The sequence below is a fragment of the Pisolithus orientalis genome (genome assembly GCF_024613125.1).
Source record: "Pisolithus orientalis strain OTSU chromosome Unknown F5J12scaffold_9, whole genome shotgun sequence".
Lineage (NCBI taxonomy): Eukaryota > Fungi > Basidiomycota > Agaricomycetes > Boletales > Pisolithaceae > Pisolithus > Pisolithus orientalis.
In genome coordinates, this window is record NW_026260790.1 from 1178407 (window position 1) to 1193767 (window position 15361).

Genomic DNA, 15361 nt, shown 5'->3' on the forward strand with positions numbered 1-15361 from the left:
AGCCGACAGTCATTTCGAAGACCCGACCTATTAGTGTCCGTGTAATGCGAAGTTATACTAACACTTGCAATGGCACCACACCACACTAAAATGATCTTTTCTTAGACGCTACTCGGCTTCTCCAGACCTTACGGCCTGTTTTTTCGAGGTAAGAAAAGAGGTCACCGTACGCTACGATACACATGCCAAATTATAGGCTAGAGAACAGCCACCAATTACAACGTAGATACAGTATACACGTGATAAACAGGATCAAAACCACTATAAAGAATAGAACTGTCACAACGCTTTTGACATCTAAGTGTTTGGTGGTTAGAGTCAAACCCTGATAAAACAAATTTCAAACCCCGATACAGATGCTTTACAGACCTTCGTAGCTATGTGAAGCGCAAAGAGAAGTGACTACCAGAAGAGGAACGCCGACGTAGACGAACACTAGAGAGACTAAGAAAGATACAGTAGATCGTAGATGACGAGAGCGTGGATGCGATCTATCAGGCCTGGGAAGGCCACGAGTCGCCGAGCACGAATAGGCACAGCGACCGAATCCCGAGATGCCGAGGCACGTGGCGCACGTGAAAAGTGGGTCACGTGATCCGTTGCTGAAGGAGTGAGCATAGAGGAGGTCACGTGATCAGCACACGAGGAAGGCCGTGCGCGCGAAGAATTGGAGGCATGGGGAGTGGCCTTCTGAGCGTGAGTGAGCAGACGAGTGGAAAGAGAAAGGCGGGAGGCCACCAGACCGACCACTCACGCTAAAGTAGTAAGAGTGTGAATAGGGAGGTGGGTGGGAGAGCGAAGTTCGAAAGGTGTGTACGCGAGTTAGACGACAGACGAGCGCAGACAATGAAGTCGAAGACGAAGAGGTGAGGACACTCAGGAGATAATCTAAGTATGGCCGACTTAGATTATGTAAGGTTCACGTGATCGCTACGAAGGCCATGTTCACTCTACACAAGATCGCGAGCTCACTAGTTGCTAGTGAACGGCCATGGTGCTATCTTTCACGAGGGATCCTTCCGTTAATAGTTACGGGTCCCCTGCCTGGCAAAGATGAAAGACATATCATAACTTATTGTCTCCTTGACAGTCTCTCGCCCAACCATCCCCTGTCCATCGACCGATCCATCCATACACCTGGAAAGTCAAACAATTCGTACAAAAGTGTTCCCACAAAACAGACATCTGTCCACAGCTTCAAGCAGTTCTTTAACGACCCAACTCCGCGCAGCGACAGGCATCCAGCTATCGTTCTCGCCCTCATCTGGAGAGCTTTGCGAGGGCGGCAGAAGGGCTTTGCGGTTGCATCCGATACACGTTCTCACCATCGCAGTGGATAGTATGAAGGACGTTACCGAACAACGGGCTATCGCGGGCATGCACGAGAGGGTAAACATTTTGGCGAAAAAGTAACAAAGAGCAGGGACAGGAACCGCATCGCATGGCACATGACGACCAGTCGCGAGCAATAGCGGAACATCAAGAAGAGATACAGTGAGAAAGCGGAGGAATAAATGGTAGTTATAAACAACTCACTCCACGTATGTCCCTTGAGACATGTCGCTTGTGTGATGTCCTGCAACGGCACCTCGACGCGGCAGGCGGGACATATTTCATGCAATCCTATTCCTCCCGGTTCTATTGCGGTCATCGCATTAACCTTGTCGGACAATGCTTGGGCTTCGCTCGACAGATCTAAGGGCGATCCAGGAAGAAGTGACTGCACGACGACGCGCAACACATATGGTACGTCCACCGCTACAACAATACACCCCACGCCACATCCGGTTATTCATATGTGTGCGAGTATATGAACATGTGCACGGTATGCAAGTTAGATGGTTAGTCCAACGAATCTGTCCTCAAGAGACAGTGGAGCGGACTTACGACTTAGAGTCGTGACAATGGCCGTAAGATGACGGACAAGAATTCGTAGAACACGATGAGATATTGCAGCTAGTTGGGCGCAGGCAACCCGTCCACATTCATTGCGCATCTCGGCGTCTTGGCATAGTTTCTAGTCACAAGTAAATGGAGAGATGAGTATTTCAAAACGCAGGATACGGATGAAAATCGAAGAAACACACGCACCCAACATCCATCCGCCAAAGCCAACTTCATCCTGATTCTCAAAAGACTCCCCCAACCAAAGAAATGAGTTGCGAGACTTTTTCTTAGATGGATTTTGATATCTTCGCTATAGGATTTCGTCCATTCAGGGATGATGACGGCTGTACTCGGATCTTCTTGTACATCGCGATCCAAAATGTTCAACAAAGCCCGACATAGCCGCTCGAAACGGGTTGTATCTGCCAACTGCAAAAATATTCCCCGCAGGAGGTGCACCGGTGCCACCCTCGTCGCTGCATTAGAGGGGAGGAGAGAACGAGGAGAGAATCCCACCGTACGAACACAAACCCATCCAAGCCAACCCAGTTCACATGTCAAAAATCAGAACCTTAACCGAAGAGCAAAGAAAAGGTATAATTACCGCACCGCATGCCATTTCCGGTTTTATCCATCTTCTCCTCGACCATCTTCATCACCCAATGGTCATCGGCCGACCAGAATGGCGTGACCAACAAGACGCAGGAATGTTTCGCTTCATGCTTGTAGCTGAAATCGGTCGGTCTCGATACCCTGCAATGTGCCATGCGAACCACGGAGAAATGTAATGCCGCTCGTTAGCACTGTCTGACCCTCTGACTCTCAGCCACCCATCATAATAAGAACGAGAGTGACAAGATAAAGAAACATCAGAAGTAAATTGTGAAATTCGTACGTCATACGCCAACCAGCAGAAAGTTTGGACAACACAAAAAGAAACATATAAGAAATGGTACGCACTCATATATCCACGCCACCGTTCCACACGAGTCATACGGAACAAACCCATCGATCCTGTTCACGTCCATATAATCCGGCATACTTAAGCCTCCAGGGCTGGTATGTTGGTGTGCGCGGACGAAAAAGGAACGGGAAGACTTTTGTGAGGATTCCAGATGTGATTGGCATGTCCGAGGTTCTCGTGATCGTCGTGTCCTTAACAGTTGGCGTGTTTCCGCTTCCCATGTTTGCAGTGGTAGTATTTCCGCTAGTTGAGCCTGTCTCCCTGCTCTCCTTCATCGATGACCATCGCCGTAGTGGACGAAGATGGTAATGAGGATGTTGAGACTGGGTCCCACGTAGGTTCAGACGAAAACCCAAGTATCGCATGAACGGACCCATCCGCGAGAGAGAGAAGGAGGGCATCTCGATCTCTCGCGTAGAATAACCCCGAAACGGGAGTCAAAGAGGACGATCCGGCTGACGATCGTTGTATCTGGATCAAGAGACTTCTTGACCCGTACCAATGGGTTGGCGAGTGCATAGGTGGGAAGGGGGAGGGAGGAAGGGAATAAAGGTGAATGGTCCCAGCTTTGCTTCGCCACGAGAATCGGCTGTGTAAGAATAAGAAAAGAAGTCAGGTAAAGTCATAAGAACGGGAGAAACTCCTACATTCCGACCCGGAACATCCACCCATTTCATAGCAGTTATTCCCCTCTTATCAGGCGGTACTGCAAACTCCCGAAGTTGCTCCACATCAACGCGTACATGCCGCTCGACGTTGTAGTCGTCTACAAAAGCGTCGAGTGGGACTGCAGCTTCGAGTGTCTGAGACACTTGAAGCAAGCCGATTCCGCCATCGGACATAGCGTACGCGAGGATCGTAGTGCCTGTCTCATTGTCGGTCAGCACAGTGCGCACGTGTATGCATGAATTGGAAGCATCCCTGACATTTGTTAGCACCCGATGCGACCCACTTAGACCACGCCAATTGCGTGATCCACCGCTTCGCATATCTCCAATCTTACAACGGCCGTGGTGGCAGGTTCACCACTCTGATCATGAGAACGAGAGAACCTGAATGATGAGTAGAATAAGAAAATGAATCCGCGTGGATGGGGTGCCGACAGAAATTATGGTGATACCTACCTCCGCAGCGTGACTGACCCACCTCGATTTCCCATTGCAAGGAGGGAGGCATCCAGTAGCAGAGAAGGGGATATCCCGAAATCAGGTTGAGCAGACCATGCGATACCTAGACGGGCATATAATCAACCTATCAGTCCATCTAGGCAGAAGGAGGAGGCCAACATGTCGTTTGCGCGTTCAGCACCTCCTCTTGACGAGTCACACCCTCTTCGTGGTTAGTCCCGTTGAATGTGACAGTATCGACGAGATGGTCAGTGACGTGTTCGATCTATACCAGTAAAGCGACGAGACAGTCACGTCGATTATTCTACCATTTACACCTCGTCCATTTGCAGACGAGAAGTTGAGATGCGGAACCTACCATATTCCATTCTCCCCTTAAGTGATTCTTTGTTCCCTCCCAGAGCGTAACCTCCATATTCGTATTGAGTACCGCGAGGACACATCTACATGGGTATACATACTTGTGTGGGATGGTAAGTAACAAAGACGTACCGCCCATGACTGGACAGTCCACTCGGAGAACACGTCACTGCTTGGACGGCGACGTCTAACGAGCCCAGACTGAGAGTTCCCCAACCTACTCAATGAGCATCACCAAACTACCCCGAGACGAAACGACGTACTGTCAGATAGCTCAGCCCACGCGCGCATGGACAGAGAGGACATGTCGATCATGGTCTTATACCACCCGAGCGGTTTCGCGCTGCTCTGGTCGTCGATGGGTGCCTTGACATCTGGGGGAGTGCTTAACGCAATACCATGGTCTGGAGTCTGATTCACGACGAGGATGAGCGAATGAACGAGGAGGACGCTGCGCCTACCAAGATGTATACGGCTGATTTAGTGAGAACACAGAGTTGACCATCGTCCGACCATTCGAGACAGTTTTGGTGTGAAATGACAGTAGACAGCGTCAGCGCAGTGTAGATCGGGTCGGTCATCGCTACGCCTATGTACTGCACCTCTTCAGCTCACCGTCGTCGTCCGAGTCAACGAGCCGGGATCCATGCTTACATCATCACACGCAGGTCACTCATATGTTTTGGGTCTTTGTATTGGTTGTATATGCATGTGTCTCATACGACATGATGATCATACATCTAAGCAGGGGATACCTCTGACAAGTAGCGCAGAGACTAAAGAAAAACGCGTCGGATATGCAGAGAATAAATCAGATGTTCGACGGGTAGAGCATCTGGCATTCCAACGGCCGGTCAGCCAACGATAGCCGGAAACAAGGAACATAGAAAAAGACGTACGATGCGCACGCTAGCACCGAACGCCCGTGGTGGAAGGTTAGAGCTGAATTTTGATTTCACGACGCCCGAGTTGCCATGCGGACGAGTGACGCGACTGGTCATATCCGGTCAAGTAACAATCGAATAGAGCATTGAGGTGGACGCACCCCCAGATGACCCGTATCTTGGAGCCCTGCACCTCCGTCTTAGCTCTGTACACGTATGCAACGCGCTATTATTCATCCAGTCATCGTCAGAACATAGGTTACTCTGCAGGAGAGGAGGGGAACCACCTTGCCGAGGTAGAACTGGGCAGTCCTCCTTGTTGTTTACGCCCTCTATTTGAAGAAGGGAGGTGTTGGGACGAGAATTGCGCTTTGCACGCTTGTGTCCGAGAACCCGGCCCTTGCAGTAGAGTCTATCACTATCGTCAGCCTAGGTCTTCATCTATGCACGGGTGCGGCCATCCATCCTCTGCACATCTCCAACGACTTGATAACCCAACCCAATCGTTGCAGATGTCGATAGTGACGGTGACTGACCTTGTTGATCCCATTTTTCAGTGTCTTGAGGATGTGTCGGACGGCGTCGATGATCGTCTGGTGCGTTGGGAGCGTGGTTTCGGTGGAATGTGTGACGGTATGTCACAGACGAGTCAGCCGTGACGTGGCTGTCACCTCTATATAAGGTGTCTCATGTTTTGTGCGGATGCCATGCCGTCGATGCAGTTGAGTTGAGCTGCACTCGTCGTCGTCTTCAAAGACGTCGTTCGAGTAACGGAGCGATGGCAGAGCGACCAGGGTTTCTTTTTTTCCTTTTAATCTTTGCGCTAGGTGCAATCGTGGATGCAACTGGCTTGGTACAATTGGAAATCCAACATCGCTTTACTACTGTCGGTTCACTCTGTTGAAATCGCAAGGGCAACTTGCAAATACGACTACTTCGAGGTTCAGCACTTGAATGTCGGCGAGTTGGAGATCTGAATGCACGGATGTCAGTCATGACAACGAAGCATTCCACTCCCTTCGTCAGCAGGTAGCTTTATTATGCGTAATAGCTAAGGCTTATGAGAGTGATGGCTCAGGACAGACAGTTTTCGTTTTCCTAGTCTTGGTGTCTGTCCAACAGCCAATCTAATACTTTGACGGTCTATTACGATGAGTTAGATACGCGGTAGGGCAACTTCTCCGACTCAAAGCGAGTCGTCACGAATTTCCACAGCTCGGTTCAACTTTCGCAGTCGACGACGACGACCACAGCGCCGATGATGGCGAACATTTCGAAGGGCCTCGATTCGACTCTTTAAACGTTTCTCATCGACGACCACGACGACGACAACGTTCACCTGCCAAAGCTACCCCCTCCAAGGATCATCTACACTCCCCGATACCCAAAGAACTCCTCCCAAAAGGCTACCTCCTCGCAGGTATCCACGCGGGCGTCAAAAAGACCCGTCCGAACCAGCCGAACCCGCCACAGGACCTCGCCATCGTACTTATCCACCTCACCACATCCCACAGCGGCAGCAGCATGTTTCACCCTCAACGCATTCCGCGCTGCACCAGTCCTGGTCTCACGCGACGTACTCGATAAATCGAATGGACGTGCACGCGCTGTCGTTGTGAACAGCGGCTGCGCCAACGCTGTTACAGGTAAGAAGGGTATGGAAGATGCATGGTCGATGGTCCGTGCTGTGGATGGACTTCTTCGTGTGCATGGTCTCCCCCCACCAGATGGCAAGGATCTGACGACGAACGAGACCCTCGTGATGTCGACAGGCGTTATTGGCGTCAACCTTCCCATAACCGCCATCATCAACGCCATCCACACACAATCAGACCCTTCGTCGCCCACGTACGCCCTCGCATCTACACCCACAGCATGGGATGCTACAGCACGGGCATTCATGACGACAGATACATTTCCAAAACTACGCGCGAGGACGTTCCAAGTCAACGGTTCTACATACCGCATGGCAGGGATGGACAAGGGTGCAGGAATGATTCATCCACGTGTGGCAGGTCCAGAGTCCATACCTACCTCATTACATGCTACGCTCCTCGGCCTCATACTCACCGATGCACCGGTCTCGCCACGAAGCTTGCAGAGCGCCCTGAGCTATGCCGTCGACAGAAGCTTTAACTCTATCTCTGTGGATGGGGACATGTCCACCAACGATACGATCATCGCTCTGGCAAATGGAGCGGGCGTGCCGAAGGAGCAGAGTAGCAAGGTTGAGGAGATTGATGAAGGGACAGATCCGGAAGCATATCGTATCTTTAGGGGCGAGCTGACCACGTTTGCGATCGATCTGGCGAAACTGGTGGTGAGGGACGGTGAAGGCGCTACCAAATTTGTAGAAGTATCCGTCGAGGCAGGTGTTCCACACAAAATATTGTTCTTACCGATTTATAACCTGACACACGAACAAATAGAACGCAGCATCGTACGCCGACGCGCACTGTGTTGCTTCGACCATCTCGACATCCGCACTCGTTAAAACAGCACTCTATGGTGAAGATGCCAAGTAAGTATAATTATCCTTCACGTCGTACCTTATTCACACATCCTTTCCTCCCACCCTCATCAACACACCAGCTGGGGCCGCATTCTCTCCTCCACAGGCTCAGCAACCCTCAGCACCCCCCTCAACCCAACCAGCGTAAGCGTCTCGTTCGTCCCTTCGTCACCTACGAACTCGACATCTACCAACCCTACCCCGCTACCCGTCCTCATCAACGGCGAACCCACTGGTGTCGACGAAGAACGCGCATCGCAGATATTAGGACAGGATGAGTTCGGGATCGTGGTGGATCTAGGGGGGCAGGGTGTAGGTGGAAAAGAGAGAGCGACATATTGGACGTGTGATTTTAGTTATGTGAGTGTGTTGAAGAACTTGTGCGACGTGATGTGCTGATCTCAATTGTTCGCTATAGGAATATGTCAGGATTAATGGAGATTATCGTAGTTGAGCGACCCAGTTCAAGTACGTGCCAGTGGAGGGCGTGGGCACGGGTGAGAAATTCAAAAACCCTGAATCGTATGTAGACAAATCTAAGAAGTAGAGTTAGCTCGGCTCTGATCGAATGTGTCTACCTTCGTATACCATCCCTACTGTCGTGGATACGCCGAGCAGCTCGGGACGCACCGCACTGAACTCGTCGGCTTGTTTGTCCATAGAAAAGTATCAAGATGAGTAAACCTACAACACCCAAGAACGATAATCAAGATAGTGCGCAGCCTATCGTGTGCCACTTATTTGTCCGACTCCGTGTCACCAAAAGTGACCTCGATTAATCTGGTCTTTCTGAGATGTAAAGAAGACGGCTCTTTCACTCCTGCGACCACATCCCGTTCGTGATGCTTATCAGAAATCCATACCACTTGCAAGATCCCACAGGATTCGACAATGGGCTGTCTTCCAACTCCCGGAGCTGTAAATCAGGACAGAGAACACCAGTAGGATGATGGAGGCAAGCAGACCTACGGATGCCTACATCATAGCGTGCAGGTGGAAAATAAGTTGGCCAATACCAGAAAATTAAACGTAGTACACAGACTGGCGTGACATTCTCCTGCGGTTATGAGTGAATTTCCGCGATCGAGAAAGAGATCGAACGCTCACATTCGGATGTAGGCTGTATTTTGAAATAAGAAGGGAGGTTTCAGCGGTAGAATTCATGGAGTGACGGGACATAGTGAGAACCTTGCAGAGGAAGTCCAGTCATCTGGAAGCCTGAAAACAACCAGAGTGTCAAGAGACTCACCAGCCCATACGACAGCACTTTCTGCTTGCGCCACAGAGGTTTCGAAGTCATACAGTATTATGGAGAATGTCGAGACAGTGTTTCCGAAGCCCAGAAGCTGCGTTACGTGCCTATATCGGCTGTCCATCAAAATGACCAGTTGTCATGAGTGAAAAATGCTTGCTCATCAAATTCGTATAAGGCGGATTCTGGAATTCCACGAGAGGTTGGACTACACAGAGCATGCGTTGCAATGGATATCCATGTATCGCCGAACTGTGAATGAGCCTCTTTAGCGAAAATATACTCGACTAAAGCTATGCTATACCCAATCTAATTGGCGGTCAGGATTACTCGTTGAGTTGACCTCCCAGGGAGCTGGAGGAAGGGTTACGACTCACAGCCATTCGAAGCGAGGGTAGTCATAGTGAATTCAAAGGTTGATCCAGTGTTGTTATTTGCATCCAAAATAAGCGGAGTGGCGAGAAGCGTTACTGCTCTTCCCTAGACTTCACATGGGTGGTGGGTTAGCTTGGCCCAACTGAAACGTACATTTCCGCCGATCGCATGCACCAAGTTCTTATCTGGCATACAATCAATTCTTGTCCGGCTACAAAGTCGAACCAGACCTACAGAAGCCATAGATTAGAGAGTAGGTCATAGAAGATTGTTTCCCATCAGTCGCTGACACAATATACATAGCTCCTCTTCTGGCTGGGATTCATCGTAACGCTGACGTTGGAGAGAGAACATCGTTGTGCACCAAATGTAACCGCATCAACCGCAACATTCTGGGAGATTTGTACTGGTGTCTTCTCATACACAAGTAGCATTTGCCAACCTAGTTGTTGCGTTTGACAGCGTGACGAACTCCGCAGCATAGCTGGAAGTCAGAACACAGCAGCCAGGTTAGCGAGCACTTACTGCCATTAGGGTACTCATGTTCATGCGTTTCTATCGACATCGACAGATAATGAGAGGTGTATGCCGAAGTCGAGCAATACTGAAACAAATGGATCTGTCATCGTCTCTGTCAGAAAGGTATTCACATTAGTTCATCATCTCTCGTATGACATGATCAGAAGGAACACTATGAAGCCGGCCGATAAAGGCTACACCTCTACCAGATACGCACCTCAACGGAGACTTCAACAAACTTAGTCTGCGTGGTGGGTATGTGCTCAGCTATCAAACCGAGTAGCCTTCTGACTGTAACATGCCCGTACTGTGGGCGAGTCTGCACCACGCGCTTCCGCCACAACTCCATCGCAATGCCTCCTGCTTTACAAGACTTCCACTCAGATATTCTTGCGGGGTAACTCGTGACGTCATAGATCGGAGGGGAACTTGTGTAGGGTTCATTCGAGACCGGTGGCATCCCGGGCGGTGGTGCCGAGCTTACAGACGGGCCACAGTTATCATCACCATCCGCATGCGGTAGCGCGATTCAGCAAGCAGTGTGGAAGGACGAGGGCTACTACTAACCATCGATGAGCACTAGGAAGTGGTTTATTGCCAACTCCTGGTTACAACATATCCGCCGTAGGCCACTTCTATTGCACTTATCCCTTGCCTTTCAAGATCCAGCACACTTGGTCCCATCCCTGGAAAATGAAATCAGGGAGGCTTCTTTCAGCATTTCCAACATGAAATGACCATCTACCATAACGCAAACCTGGGTATGATGGAGCAGAACGTATTATGCCGGCCTACCTTACAGCAAGTTACAGGCAACTTCGGCTTCATTTCGTTTCGTTGATCTAGACTTTGAAAATATAGAGCTCCCGGGTTCTTCCACAGACCACCCGGCAGTGGCCCGACGTCAAACAGCGCAGTGGTTCCCGCGAAAGTTATGTGCATGCACTGAACGCTTTTCGTAGGCTACATGCCGGATGTGCAGGCCACATGCTGGATGTGAGGCCAATCGTTATCCTCGAGTGGGTTGGCATCGAGGATTCAATGTGTGTGCTTGGTCAAGCGGTGATTAACCAGGAACTTCTTATTTCATCTCGAACGTAAACGGTTGTCCATTTTACCTTGTCCGAAGGGGCCAGATGGCAGCCGCACAACTTCCAAAGGCTCGTCACCATCCAGGCGCTCCAGGCCGGTCATATCGGATTCACGATAACTATCGAAGTCACTGAAAAGAGACTGCTGGCCACGTGCATACTGCATACTGCATGCTTAGGAAAGTATTGCAGGTAGAGGGATCGATTTAGAAGACCAAAGACATGAGTTCTCGCGCTTGAATTTGCGTGTGACCAGTCTATTTGACGAGCGCTTTGGGCGGGTGATTAAGACAGGGACTCAAGTCAATATTATGTGGTCACATAGGATGTTCAACTTACAAGGTGGGCAGCTGCCGTCGCTTTGATCCGTGGCCAGCTAAGGAGAGAGGAAAAATCCGATGAGAAACTGCAAATTGGCACTTACAAACACAACAGAAGGACATAGTCGACCTACTCGTTCACATCACTGATAGATCATACTCACGAAGCGATACCATGAAAATTACCCGAGAAGTAGCCCAAATTTGGTCGCAGCGCCATTGAGTCGTGACAATCTCTCAGCCATCACGTTCCCTCACCATGGACCACTTTGAGAGAAGGACGAGTCCAGCTTGAAATTACCGCTATTGCCGTAATTTTCGTGAGATCACTACAGAATAATCAAGCAATGGCCCAAGCCTTAAGTTTGAGAGCAATCCGGAAACCAAAACGCAGTTCACTTTCTTACGCACCTGACAGAAAGACCGCTGTCAGACACGGGCAGTGATAGAATACTTTGTTCCGATACATACGATGATAAATCCTTTCAAGAGCATGTAAGTGTCGGTAGGTGGCATAGCCTAAGTGCTTACCCAGCAGACTCCGAAGGACAACAGGCATCATATCTATAGGCATGTCGCGGTGCTCCCGATCATGAAACGAAGCTCGAGGCGTGAAACTCTACCATGTAGTCGCCGCGGGTTTTCCATTCCATGGGCGCCATCAGCCAAGGAGGCAGCAATTAGCACACTCTAATTGGAAAGTACCCTACGACATGTACGAGAGCGGCTTGCATGGTGGTTACGATCACTCCTGCTCGTCAGCTTGCGGAAATTAGCAGGTCATGTAGTAGAATGTGCGGCTTACCATCATGCAGCGCTCCGTTAGTCGCTTACGTAATAGAGCGCTAATTGCGGTCAGACCGCAAGTCTTCTGATCCTGGACCCCACTAGGCCCAGGTCTGTAAACTCTTTGTCGTTTTCTTCATTTCCCAACCTCTCATACTCCCCTCAATTTTTCCCCGAGAAATCCCAATCTCCCATAGCCGGAAGTCTACTGTAAGTATTATCTCGTATGTCTTTGGTTCCCGGCACCAGCACTAAATGGATCTGTACGAAAGGCGGTAGGCTGCCACTCGGGATAGACATTATTGATTTGTGATCCGAGACGGATGGAGTTCGTGCCAGATAATGAAAGCGCCCGAGCGGACCATCAACCTCGCAGACCCTCATGGTCTGCACGCGTGCAGTTCAGCAAGGTTCAGCTTGCTGCGAAGTGAACGTTTGAACATAATTCCACGCGATTTGGTGCTTCTGGATAGGACCATATAGACGAGGGGTGCTATAAAGCCTTACCGAGGATATAGTACTTGAGCGACTTAAAAGCTCTTGGGAGTGCTACTCAGGACCCGCTCCAAATCAGTCGCAGGTCTCCTTCCTACCATCGCTATCCTCGGTCTGATCCGCCTCGTTATTCTCGATTCATGACAGTGTCCAACTCTCCGCAAGGTAGGCATATGTGCTGAGTGTCCTGGAGAGTCTCATACTCTAATATTATTAGTGTCCTCGTCCCGCGGGTGCTGGCCGACCTGGAATAAATGGGTCGTCTATACTTGGATGTGCTATGCATTCCATATCAACCTCGTCATCATAAATGTTGTGCTGTTGGCGTTGCATAAATTCCGACGGGAGCAAAATGTCGTTGTTCCTTCGAACATCTCAAATAACGTCGCGTCTGTCACAGTCACAACCACTTTACTGGTATTCAGCACGGTGAGCTTTTATGTGTACATGCTTTCTTTCTCTCGAGTAAAACGCCTTACGCTCCAGGGGTATGGCGTCCTTCTGGTTTGGTTAACCCAACGGCTCGCTCTTCGCCGCGACCTCTTGCAGTGCCAAACGCTGACAGCAACTCATGACAAGTCTGGGGCGTGAAACGGTCTTGGGGCAGCTGTAAATACCCTTCGGAATCAATGCGAGGTGTCAGCTGCCCCACGTGGTGTGTTCCTCGTCACAATTTATCTGGGAGGGATTACTATTCTCCATGTCACCTCGGGTGCATGATTGAGCCTTGTGCCGTTCGACAACACCTATGTGGAGAATGTACCCACACAGTATGGGATGCTGAACTTGGTGGACTTACCTCTTAATTCTTCCTCTTGGAACACTGCCACAGCCCTCATCCGATCAATTTCAGGGTATCCTCAACTAGACACAACCGGGCTGAAGGGTGCTACCCTGTATGAGACGTTGTCAAAGTCGTCAGAGAGATTAGGCTATGGGAATGCTACGGTTGCTGCAGTTACATTCGGTGCACAATGCTACTCTCTCTCTAATATCAGTGCTACGATGAATCCCGAGCAGAACGGGAGCTATACTATATCGATGACTGACGGGAACCAACTCCCTGTGTCCTATTCTCCAGTCTACGGTCTCTGTAGGTTTTCGTTCTTTGCAGCGGAACGGGAATTGACTGTATGTCAGATGAGAACGTGACCAATGTGCTCTATGCATACGTACGTTTCAGTCAGGCCAGGCTAACTCGCTACTTACGTGAACTCTAGGGAAAGGCAATCACAATTCTCGCCAGCGCCTCCTATTTTGGATGCAAATCTCGACAGTGGATCAACTTTTAACATGACTGAGACTCGCCACTCGTCAAATGGTTGTAAGTCTTGAGTTTTCTCCGGCCTTCCGTGTTCTCAGGAAAGGGGTGCTGGACCTTCAGTAAATGATACCGAAATCGTGATAATCCAAGCCATGACATGCGTTCTATCGCTAACGAGCCAACAAGCAACTATTAGTGCCTCAACGAGCGCGCTCCTCAGTGTCAACCCCGTATCTCCACCTCCCAACTCGACGTGGCTTCCTTGGCAGATAAACTCAACAGGGAATCCTGACCCCCAACTAGATTGGGTAAACGTATTAGACTTCAGTAGAGCATGTTCACACTAACAAGGACCCCTCACAGTTCGGCAGTGCATGAAACTCGTCTGCTATATCGACTGACTTTTATGGTCCCACTCATTGTGGAGAGCAAGATTGCCTCTTGAGCTTTTTGGATGAGCAAGTATTTAGTACCCGCGACAAATGGTCATTTTGATGGATGGCCGATACAGGTACTTGATGGCGCTTCTAGGCTGGCAATACAATGCTACGGCCCTCAACCCAGCCCCGGGCTCGACCTCCTCCACCACACTGAGTGACCTCGAAACCGCTGTGGGAAATGTGGTAAGTGCTGCTGCGTGGGCTGGTGAGTCTATTGATACACCACGGTTATTCTCACGCTGACTGGACTTCCACTGCAAAGTACTTACCACTTCTGGTTACTACACGGAGTCGACCGGAAATTCCTCCGTTGTTCAATCAGCCTTCAAATTGCGTTTGAATGTGAGCATCCGAATTCTTTCTTGATCGCGGATATTCACTCGCAGTCCTAGATAAATCTCACACAGGTTCGTTAATTTTTTTGGTATCAATTGACTTGTCCTCCTTACGCCATGGTGTAATAGGTCTCCATCGGCCTGTTTACTTCCGTCGCCTTACTGGCGTTGTCTTCGTTCCTGATCCATAGCCCGAGAGTCAATAATGAACACGATGTAGACTCCTGTGGCATCCTGCAAGTGATGTGGCTTTCCAGCCGTCATGACGCGATACGGAACGAGGTTGCGGCAGCAAAGTCTTCGTCGGTTGATCTCAGACAAGCTGGCTTTCGCTGTACCACCGCATTTGGCGCCGAAGGGGCGGAAGACGAAGTTAGACCTGCAAAGGGCTCTAACACATGTTAACATCGAATACTACGTGCCACATACATACGCTGCACTGTACTTATTCTGGAGGCTGCGCAGCCGTTCTTTCTATCGAAGCGTGATGATTGATGTCGACTTGTTCCCATCGCACTACGCTGATGGTTGGGATCCCAGAGAAGTTTTCGCTTCCAAAAGCCAGGTATTACACTTATAAGAAAGTTTACTGTGCACATGTCGGGACGCAGCAGTTCCTGTTGTCACTGTCGTTAGGTACATGTGGACAGGTGAGGCAACTGGTTGAGTGGAGGTGCATGTAGAGGTGTTCGGTTGTCCGCGACGATAGATATGGCATACGAAGGTAGACACAACTGAGCCCCGGACTCA

General features: G+C 50.0%; 7 protein-coding genes across 7 annotated transcripts; 4 read left to right on the forward strand and 3 right to left on the reverse strand.

The window, feature by feature from the left end:
* Positions 1-1072: 1072 nt before the first annotated feature.
* F5J12DRAFT_781912 (putative zinc-finger of transcription factor IIIC complex-domain-containing protein) lies at positions 1073-5339 on the reverse strand (the record flags this gene model as incomplete). The annotated part of the gene is made up of 16 exons (XM_051742639.1): positions 1073-1137; positions 1184-1366; positions 1537-1758; positions 1888-2017; positions 2092-2363; positions 2492-2640; positions 2848-2901; positions 2930-3174; positions 3225-3440; positions 3499-3849; positions 3998-4081; positions 4160-4243; positions 4337-4421; positions 4471-4555; positions 4602-4749; positions 5238-5339. The coding sequence occupies 16 exons, from the start codon at positions 5337-5339 to the stop codon at positions 1073-1075; spliced, it is 2475 nt and encodes an 824-aa protein (XP_051601549.1).
* On the reverse strand, positions 5011-5872 carry F5J12DRAFT_822969 (uncharacterized protein; the record flags this gene model as incomplete). Its single annotated transcript, XM_051745369.1, has 4 exons — positions 5759-5872; positions 5384-5634; positions 5238-5331; positions 5011-5173 (listed from the first exon to the last, which is right to left on the reverse strand). Coding segments are annotated over exons 1-2 (193 nt in total), but the record flags the coding sequence as incomplete, so codon positions are not given.
* A 128-nt stretch (positions 5873-6000) lies between these two features.
* F5J12DRAFT_904992 (arginine biosynthesis bifunctional protein ARG7) lies at positions 6001-8188 on the forward strand (the record flags this gene model as incomplete). Its single annotated transcript, XM_051748604.1, has 6 exons — positions 6001-6049; positions 6571-6669; positions 6737-7590; positions 7652-7743; positions 7815-8094; positions 8153-8188. The coding sequence occupies 6 exons, from the start codon at positions 6001-6003 to the stop codon at positions 8186-8188; spliced, it is 1410 nt and encodes a 469-aa protein (XP_051601551.1).
* A 360-nt stretch (positions 8189-8548) lies between these two features.
* On the reverse strand, positions 8549-10340 carry F5J12DRAFT_781914 (uncharacterized protein; the record flags this gene model as incomplete). The annotated part of the gene is made up of 7 exons (XM_051742640.1): positions 8549-8699; positions 8842-8854; positions 8984-9102; positions 9515-9591; positions 9661-9803; positions 9887-9965; positions 10098-10340. 7 exons carry the CDS (start codon positions 10338-10340, stop codon positions 8549-8551), a joined length of 825 nt encoding a protein of 274 aa, XP_051601552.1.
* A 2403-nt stretch (positions 10341-12743) lies between these two features.
* On the forward strand, positions 12744-13256 carry F5J12DRAFT_573415 (uncharacterized protein). Its single transcript, XM_051740119.1, has 2 exons — positions 12744-13001; positions 13059-13256. The coding sequence occupies exons 1-2, from the start codon at positions 12846-12848 to the stop codon at positions 13161-13163; spliced, it is 261 nt and encodes an 86-aa protein (XP_051601553.1). The 5' UTR covers positions 12744-12845; the 3' UTR covers positions 13164-13256.
* F5J12DRAFT_823000 (uncharacterized protein) lies at positions 12960-14331 on the forward strand (the record flags this gene model as incomplete). The annotated part of the gene is made up of 6 exons (XM_051745370.1): positions 12960-13001; positions 13059-13665; positions 13713-13748; positions 13819-13896; positions 13957-14150; positions 14296-14331. Exons 2-6 carry the CDS (start codon positions 13350-13352, stop codon positions 14329-14331), a joined length of 660 nt encoding a protein of 219 aa, XP_051601554.1. The 5' UTR covers positions 12960-13001; positions 13059-13349.
* On the forward strand, positions 14116-15130 carry F5J12DRAFT_573437 (uncharacterized protein). Its single transcript, XM_051740120.1, has 6 exons — positions 14116-14144; positions 14200-14294; positions 14348-14481; positions 14539-14618; positions 14669-14683; positions 14741-15130. Exons 3-6 carry the CDS (start codon positions 14355-14357, stop codon positions 15014-15016), a joined length of 498 nt encoding a protein of 165 aa, XP_051601555.1. The 5' UTR covers positions 14116-14144; positions 14200-14294; positions 14348-14354; the 3' UTR covers positions 15017-15130.
* The last annotated feature ends 231 nt before the right edge of the window (positions 15131-15361 follow it).